Source organism: Bos grunniens, chromosome 1, assembly GCF_055505025.1.
Source record: "Bos grunniens cultivar Pamir isolate PY7600 chromosome 1, Bosgru_T2T1.0, whole genome shotgun sequence".
Lineage (NCBI taxonomy): Eukaryota > Metazoa > Chordata > Mammalia > Artiodactyla > Bovidae > Bos > Bos grunniens.
Genome location: NC_141165.1, coordinates 93,590,447 through 93,600,044, shown reverse-complemented (window position 1 = coordinate 93,600,044; position 9,598 = coordinate 93,590,447). Strand labels below are relative to the sequence as shown.

General features: G+C 42.7%; 1 protein-coding gene across 11 annotated transcripts in view; it reads right to left on the bottom strand.

Moving 5' to 3' along the window:
- Nucleotides 1–775: 775 nt before the first annotated feature.
- The window catches only part of IGSF11 (immunoglobulin superfamily member 11), a 260,051-nt gene continuing 251,228 nt past the window's right edge, over nucleotides 776–9,598 (bottom strand). For 6 of the 11 annotated variants that reach the window (XM_086404722.1, XM_086404733.1, XM_086404698.1 and 3 more), the window contains 3 exons: nucleotides 5,743–5,865; nucleotides 4,547–4,697; nucleotides 776–3,122 (listed from right to left, as the gene is read on the bottom strand). In XM_086404722.1, coding sequence (XP_086260848.1) covers nucleotides 2,663–3,122; nucleotides 4,547–4,697; nucleotides 5,743–5,865 — 734 coding nt within the window. In that variant the 3' untranslated portion in view covers nucleotides 776–2,662. The remainder of the gene's footprint in view (nucleotides 3,123–4,546; nucleotides 4,698–5,742; nucleotides 5,866–9,598) is intronic. The other 5 variants (XM_086404704.1, XM_086404757.1, XM_086404689.1 and 2 more) reach the window with 2 other exon arrangements.

Sequence of the window (9,598 nt, the reverse complement as noted above, 5' to 3'; positions counted from 1 at the left end):
AATAGCAGCTTTAATCCCTAAATATATCAACAATTACCTTAAATGTAAATGGTGTAAATACCCCAATAAAAAGACAGGTATTTGCAGATACAAAAATATGATCCAACCAATGTGCTGTCTATTAAGAAACTTCCTTCAAATACAATAACAGTGTAAGAGTTGTTGATCAGTCACTAAGTCATGTCCGACCCTTTGTGACCCCAATGACTGCAGCACACCAGGCTCCTCTTTCTTTCACCATCTCCCAGAGTTTTCTCAAATTCATGTCCATTGATTCAGTGTCAGACTTCTAATGATAAAGAATTGAGCTGGGCTTGCCTAGTGGCTTGGTGGTAAAGAATCTGTCTGCTAATGCAGGAGGCACAGGTTCAATCCCTGGTCCAAGAAGATCCCACACGCCCCAGAGCAACGAAGCCAGTGCAGCCCAACTGCTGAGGCTGTGCTCTAGAGCTGGGAGCCCCAACTACTGAGCCCATGTGTCACAACTACTGAAGCCTGTGCACCCCAGGGCCCGCGCTCTGCAACAAGAGATGCCACAGCAACGAGAAGCCTGCACACCCAAAATAGAGAGTAGCCCCCACACTCCGAAATTAGAGGAAAGCCCATGCAGCAGCAAAGATCTAGCACAGCCAGGGGAAAAAAAAAAAGAGTGGAACTAAGTAATTTTTGGAATACTATATGCTCATTAAAATTTAACAGAATGGAAAAATGCTTATAACGTCAAGAGTACACTAAATACAAAATCATGCATCATTAGCATATAAGTAAAAACAACTTTTTTATATGAATAAAATTTTATTGAATTTTAGATAATTAGAAAGAATAAAGAAATGCAAGATAAATGCTTTTGAAACAACATCTGACAGTATCATCTTTTTGTCATTGGTATTTTCACTTTTCTTTATAAAAATTATAGACATTCATTTATTTAAATTTTTACAAAGTCAAGAACCATCAAATGGAAAATATAAGTAATGCTGAAGTAAATTCAGCTTTTCATCAATATTGGGATGGTTGCAGTGGCTAGGTTCAGAGCTTAGCCCTCTTGGAAAAATAATGTACGCGGCAGCTGTTGGTTTCCATTATTCAAATAAGTCTGAAAACCAGGAGGCCACTTCCTGTGACGACTGTTCTTGCAGGAAAAGAGGGCAAAAAGCATAGTGGGATGACAGAATGAAAGACAGTAACAGGGAAAGAAAAGATAACCTGATCGAATCACAGGGTCAGAATCATAAAAAATTTAGGAAACAAATCTGGGATGAAACCATTTTTGTGTGTTGCTTAAAGTGTGGTTAAGGCGAGACTGTCACCAACACAAGCATGGCCAGGTCTACAGAGCACACAGTGTGGAGAGTCTGCGGATCACCTGGTGGGCTCCCAGGCTGGGTAACTGACCACAGAGAGTCTCTTTACAGTGGTGTAAAACGCATTTGGGCAAAATTGCAACCCTGAGCTGTGACAAGTACAGGGCAGAGCCTCCCAGGAACATATCTGAAGACAGTCCTTTTGTCTCAGTCTTATCTCTTTTGCAAATCTAATCATTATAGAAACAAACAAAAAAAAAACGAGGACAAAGCCAACTCCTGCCCTCCCTTTAACAACCTAGAAACCTCGACTTGTCAAACAAGGAAAGTTACCTCCCACAGTACAAAGCGCATGGGGTGCTGCCCTCATTAAGAGCGACCTGGTGTGACAGCAAGGGAGACCTGGACGGCCCTGCTCTGACAGGCTGCCAGGAATTCCTTGCCACACACCTGCATGACCTAGGTCTTTCATGAAGGGCCTCCTGCCGGGTTCAATCCACATATTTTCAATGAACATGGTGTTAACAGTAGTCTTTACCTTCCTAACCCAAAGCCTCTCACTTATTTTCTTTAAAAAAAAAAAACAACAGTTTTCTTTTTAAAAATATTTTCCCAGGAAATAAGGAACAGTAATTGTCATGGACCTACAACAGACCCCAGAAAAACATAGACAGGCAATAATCTGTCAATATAGCAGTACTCCAAATATGAAATTCATGGTCCAGGAAGAGATAAATAAATAAATATGACGGGGCTTCTCCAAGAAGTTTCTAGTTTTCACCCATTCCTTACTGACTTTTGTTGGTGTAAAAAGTTTTGATTCTATGATACAAGAGCCAGCCCTGTGAAGACCAATACTCGCCATTTATGCCATCTGGCCCCGACAGCGGAAGGGGATGGGGAGGGGCCAGACGATGTACAGGGGTGCTCAGTATGTTTTCTAAAGACACCTATCTTTTTAAATAATTTCATTATTTAAACTCCATGTGGCACTTTATTCTCTTGAAAAATTATTACGTTAGGCGTGAATTAAAAAAACAAGCCCGTCTGGACTGCAGATGGGTTTTCAGTGCTACTCTGCTTTTACACCTCCTTCCTTGGCTTGGCACATCTGTGAGATCCAGCTTTCTGAATGGAATCCTGAGACCGCTCTGGTAGGGGAACGTGTCTTCATGCCGGAATATTCCAGTTCGGTTTACAAATCTTAGTGGCCAGGTCACACCACAGCCTCCTTCTCTGTGCTTTTTACTAGGATCATTGTCAGGAAATTGTCCTTCCCAGCGCTCTGCCACCCCACCCTCCCCCTGGAATGAGGGCATCTTTAGCTTTTTTTTCTGCACATTCCCTCCGCCGGCGTCCTATACCAGGGACCCGGCCCGACTCTGGGCTGGCACCATGACAGGGACAGCGCCGATGCGCTCCAGGGTGGCTTGGCTGACGGTGTAGGAGTGTGTGTGCAGTGACGGTACAGGCGGAGGCCGGGCCTTCCTGCTGACGGAACCATTGCTCCTGGACACAGCCGGCGGTGATGACCCTCTGTTGGCTGTCACTACCAGGGTCTTATGCGGGGCTGGGGCCAGATGGCTGCCATTGGCATAGATGGCTGGTACACTGGCGTTGCCCGAGTGGAGGGAAAAGGACTGGCGCAAGTCACCGAAGTGGCCGAACGACTCCGTGTTTCTGTGCGCTTTGGGGTTGCTGCTCCAGTAGCGGCTGTTGTAGGTATTGGAAGAGGTCAGTGTGTTGTTCTCCGAGGAGGATATCTCCATGTGAAATGCTTTGGCAGAAGAAGAACATTTGGGTGGAAGATCATCCTCTCTGAAAATGAACAAAAGTAAAGGTGTTGTCAGAATTTACCCAATGTCCACCCTACCCTTCTGCTCAGGACTCTTTCTTCTCATACTCAGGCTAACATGTCTGGGAAATTCACCCCCTCAGGACAGACCACACTCTCAGGAAAGCAAACAAGGCAAGCACCAGGCCTCGGTGCTGACGTTCATTCCCTTTAAGACAATGCTTAAGAAAAATTCTCCCTCAGTGTCTCGGTCTCCAAGAGAAAACAAAGTAGTATCAAATTTTCCAAAGACTATGTCTTCCAATGTAGTGGAAATATATATATATGCGTGTGTGTGTGTGTGTGTGTATATATATACACATAGTGCTCTAAATAGGAAAATAATCCATGAAGATAATCCACTGAGCTAGCTGCTATAAAATAGCTAAGAAACCATCCTATGGATGTAGCAACTTCAAAAAACTACTAGGCTTGGCTTGATTTGCATTTTGGGGTATTTGAGAAATCACTGTGGTGTGCTGACGAGAGGTTTTTCCCATTAATCTTACACTGGGATGAAATCTGTCCAAACCCTTAAAAATTATAAGAGCCTAAGACAAGTTCTTAAGTTAATCTAAGATACTAATTCACCTAACATTTCTTGAGTACCAGGCATTTTATTAGATGTTTCATATGATAAAAAAAAAAAAGACAGCTCTTCTACCCAAGACAAGGGCCTAAGTCAACTTATGTGAGAATGTGGTGCCTGGATTAGTCTTGGAGCTGATGGAAGAATGTAGAGATGGATGAAGAGGGATGGGAAGTATGGTCCAGGAAGAGGGTGGGAGCTAAAGGAAAAGCCTCGAGGCACGAGGAAAGACAGAATAGACTGGAGCTGTGTATGTCATTTTTAATAAGGATATTGACATGATGCCATCTAAGCCTGAGTCTGAACCCCCTTATTCCCACAATACACCAAGGGTCACCTTTCTCTCAATATCATTTGACATTCTTTCCTTACGATGTTCACATTCTTGACTCCAATTGTTTTCAACCAAGTCATATTGGTTTGGTCTATCTGTACAGGTGGTGTTCTTTCTTGTTTACGATCTCATCATTGATAAATGCCAATATTAAATACACATTCTAAAGTAATTTTTCTACTATGGCAGCCACCTAACCCCACCCACCCTGAAGCTATGGGAGGAAATGAGGAGATTCTTTGCTTGTGTCCTCCTCACTGGGCACACGCTAGACTAGCCGCTGCTCCCCATCCGTCCAGTAAATGAAGCTGAGCAGTCAGTCCGAAAGAGTGATGTAACTTACAAGAAATGACCATTTGGCCACTTTAACTGTCTTGGTTAAAGTCATAAGATTAGCAAAGAAACCTTAGCTGCCAAATAGAAATAGAATAGAAACACAGACACTGGATATGCCAATGTCAGGATAAATTATCTGACACACAAACCTTATTTCATTAGGAATTTCTTCTTCCTCCTCCTCTTTATTTTTGCTTCTCCAGTAAAAGAATGCCCCTAAAATTAGTGCAATGCAAAAAATGATAATAACTGCACCAGTGCCAATGGCTCCAGCTATTAGTCCAATGCTCCTGGGCTGGGCTGCAAAATATATTTAAGGTATATTTAAAGAAAAAAAGGAGAGAGAGAGAGAAATAGAATATGCTCATACAACTTCATAAATAGTTAAGACTACCCAAGAATCTTCTTAAAATGCACAAAACTGCCTACAGTACAGCATCCATCTAAAGTTAAATCTTGCTTAACTTTCTGCATCCCCAGTGGCTAGGACTAAAACAACAGGCTCACAAACATTTATTGAATGAATAAACAATTAGACAACTCACAGCTGCAGGAGAGTCACCACTGTAGCAGAGCAGGAAAAAGACCATACCCGACTACTTGTCTGTGTGCGTGCACACTAAGTCGCTTCAGTTGTGTCCAACTCTCTACAACCTATGGACTGTGGCCCGCCAGACTATTCTGTCCATGGGATTCTCCAGGCAAGAATACTGGAGGACTGCCATGCCCTCCTCCAGGGGATCTTCCCAACCCAAGGATTGAACCCAGGTCACCTGCACTACAGATGGGTTCTTTATCACTGAGCCACCTGGGAAGCTGACTACCCGGGAAGCTGACTACCTGCCTAACCTGCCCACAACGAACCCAGCAAGCAGTGGGATAACTTAGCACCTCCTCTTAGTCAGATCATTCCCTTTTGCAGCTGGAATTCAAATAACCCAGGATTCTCAACTAGAGAAAAAACATCTGCACTACTTAGGTATGACCTGGGCACCCAACATTTTAGCAGACATAAGGGATTAGAAGAAAATACAAAAAGGTCTTGCCATGACCAGAAGGTCACTCCAAACTTTTATATGTCTCCAGCGCTACACAATCAGAACTGATTTGATTCTAATGATGCTGAGGAGAAGACATTTTACCATAAAGAACAAGTCCTATTGCTGAGGCTGAAAAGTACACTAATATATTTTGGTAACATTTTCAATAATGATTAAAATCAAAACAATTTCTTTTTTCTCTTCAAATGACCTAAGTACCATTAAGTGAAACTCTTCATTCCCTGGTTTAATGAAGATCTTGGCATTTCGGAACCAGAGTGGACATCGGAATTTCACATACTTACGAGAAATGACCTGGAGATCCAAAAGACAGGTGCTGGTCCCAATGGCGTTAGAAGCCACACACTGGTACAAACCAGACGACAGGGCGCTGATGTTCCGGATAGTGACTGTTCCCTGGACCTGGTCTGTCACAAAAATAACAGTCAAGTGAAGATTTCGGAAAGAAAATAAGAAACCAGAGAAATCAGCAGAAGGCTATAAAAAGAAATGAACAGTGAAGAACTATCAATATCATTTTTCTGGAGAGAGTTTTTGGTTTATGAATGTTAAAGACTAAATCATAAAATAAAGTTAAAGACCTAGAGCTACAGAAAAAAGTGAAATTAGTTGCTCAGTCATGTCCGACTCTTTGCGACCCCATGGACTGTTGCCCACCAGACTCCTCTGTCCATGGGATTCTCCAGGCAAGAATAATGGAGTGGGGTGTCATGCCCTCCTCCAGGGGATCTTCCCAATCCAGAGATCGAGCCTAGGTCTCCCACATTGCAGGCAGATTCTTTAATAGCTGAGCCACCAGGAAGAGCTACAGAGGACTGTCCAAAATAAGGGCAGTCTCACAGCCTAATCTGCAAATTAATGTGAGGTCCTAAAGGTGAGCAGCCTTCCTTGAGGAAATGTTGGCTAATGCCCGTTTTAGAGAATCTACGATCATAAATACTGAATTTTAATTCTGAGGAAATGCTGTAATACAAAAATGAAGTTAAACCCATTATACTAATATTTGCTTCATCCTTAATGGAGAAAATATCCACTCTGTGCGCCAAGGTGTAGACTGTTACTCCCTTTCAATAATGATTATAACCATTTTAAGTCCAGCTCCTTCACAAAGTGGACACCAGGACAAGCAAGAGGTTTACTGGAGGCAACGGCAGTAAAGGAAGCAGAGAGGAGCCTGGAGAAAGAAGGGAGCGGCTCCGACTGCAGTGCAGGTCTGACCACCATGAAGGGGAGAGGAAAGAAAGAAGGGGGCGTTTCAGACTGCAGCACAAGGTTGCTGAAGCTTCCACCAGGCTGATGGGGAGTCCTGGAGACAAAGTCACCTGTTTCAGGAATCTCGCTCCTTGCAGGAACAGGCCTGTATTAGCAGCCCCGCTGAGAATGGTGACTGGCTGGGAGCAGTCCAGGCAAAGCCTGCCTGGGAGGGAAGCAGTGGTGGATGCTGGAGGAAGCCGCTGAGGCTGTCAGTCAGTCATGTTCCCCACAGCAGGAAATCTGAGCCCGGCATTTTCAAGGTGATCACAATGATATTACAAAGAACTATTTCAGTGTTTCACGTTCCAGTCATTTATCAACTTTAGGATAGCTTATTTATTCCTTATAAACAAAATGTAAATGACTTGGTAAAAACCAAAGTTAATAGTTATTATTATGTGCCAAGTACTGGCTAAGCTTTTATACGTTATTATCCTGATCATTACAATCATAGAGGTATTATTATTATTAATCCTATTGAACAGATAAGGAAACTGAGGCTTCAGAAGAGTAATAAGATTACACAACTGGGCACCAGGAATTACAGCTGGATGGAGGGCTATCTTACCTCTTAGTTCAGGGTTTCACTGCCTTTCTTAGGCAGAACATAACCATCAGTCACCTCATCTCCTCAAAACAGCAGCACATCAGGAAAGGCTCCTGACAGCTTGGTTTCTGGCGCAAAGTCCACACTCCTCGGGCAACACCCAGGGCTCTCGCTACCCAGTGCTGACAACCCTGACATGAAACTAAGATTGAATTACCTAGTTCCTGCTGGCAATCTTCATAGATCAAAGGCAGAAGCAGAGTCATTTAAGAAATAAATATTTATTGAGCACCTTTCTGTGTACCAGGTAATTTCTGAGGATGGGGATACAATGATGAACCAGACAAACGCAGCCCTGTATTTTAATGAGACAAGTAGGCAAGAAATCATAATAAGTGGGGTAAGTGCCATAACCAGAGGATATAGGATGCTGGGGAGCACAGAAGAGGGACATCTCATGATGATGAGCAAATTCTCAAAGATCCCCCAGACAGCAACAGCCCTCAGGGTTATCTCGCTGCATTCTAACATAATACAAAGGGTAGTGTAAACAAGGACTCTGAATCATCAAACACACTCGGAAATTAACATCAGTATACAGGCCAGGAAAAGGAGGGCTTCTTTTGTTTTGTTTTTGCTATTGCTTTTCAGTGGAAGAATGTAAATGATCCAACCCATACTACTATATGGATATTCTTACTAAATGGATATCTTATTTAGACATTTGAATTGTACTGTACACACCCAAATCAATATACCTGGTAGTTATTTGGTTCACACTTGTATGTTATTTCCTTTTCCTTAAGAACACACAATTCTGATGGCTACCAATGTCTGGGCTTTTCAGTGAACTCACTCAGAGAGTTGAGCCGGTCTGGAGGGAAACTGTTTTCTCCTCCTCTGTGTTCTATTTGATTTCCCAGGCTCTCATAAATGTCTCTCCCATGTGTTTCCCAGCACCCTGTATTCTCTGGAACTTACCCCATTTATTATAATTTCTTACCTACTTGTCTCATTAAGATAATGGACTGGGTTTTTCTTGTTTATTACGGTATCACCATCCTCCCAAATTACCCAGCACATGGAAAGGTAAGCAACAAAGAAATAAATGGGCTATCTTCGCTTGAGTGTCTATTGTGTACCACATGCACTACACTAAGAGTTTTACATGTCTCTCTAAGTTTAGAAACCTTAAGTTTTATACTCTATACTTTTCAAAGGTGACAAAGCTCAGAGAAGCTATGCAATTGGTCCAAGATCGCACAGGACTCAAGTAGCAGCACATAAAATCAGGTCTGTCTGTGTCCAAAGCTCATAATCACCATACCCCGACTTGGCTTTCTAGTAAGGCACTTAATACCATAATATTCTCTGGGGTACATCTATAGGATATTTTCTAACCTTGCGATCAATGTCCCAATGCTGTTAGTCTTAAACAAAGCCATCTGTGTAAATCCATCTTCAATACATTAGCAAATGTCATCATTCAAGAAAACCATAATCTTTGGACCACTAACCACCCCCCCAATTCCACACACTGTATTACTGTCTTCATAAATCCTGAAAGTCTAGAAACTTGATCAGCTCACACCAAACCACTGATTGTGTTGACATTTCCACAGAGAGAATTAGGAAAAAAATTAACAGCTGATCTAAGCAGCCTTCTGGCATGTGGAAAAGGTAAACTGTAAAGATTCATGCTGAAAAAGTTATTTTTAAAAGGTGAAGTCACTGTTTTTCCATTTTTCCCCTTTACCTCTATAGACACCATAAGTGGAGTGATTAAGACAGTGTTTTTCCATGAGGTGGACACACCATGCTGGAGTTAACTTGGAACAGAATCAGGGGATGAGACTGACTCATTACTAAGACAGGACTAGCCGGAAGCAGAAGAGGGCTGTTTCTACGCAGTCAGGGCAACGCAGACATGGGGCACCTCTACCGCCAGCACCAGACTGCTCCACGCCACGGCGCAGGGCCCTTTCTGAAATGAGAGGGGCCAATCCCCCAGTGGGTCACTTCACTTGGTCTGCTCTGACACAGACTAACTTGATGAAATGAAGTTGTAGAATAAATATCCTTTTGATGTTCTTTCTTTTAAAGAATAGGGGAAGTTCAACAGGGTGGAACTACAATTTGGAAAGCAACAAACTGCATCACACTGCTCCGTTTTAGTTCACAGCAACACTGTATCCCACATAAGATGCTGACCTCAACCAGAAAGCCCTATGGAATTTAGAGAGAAATAAACACAAGCGCACATTTCCACTTCCATCCTTTCTCCTTAGTTCCAGAATCACTTCTCTGCCACCTAGTCAATGGTAAACTGGCTGAGAGTG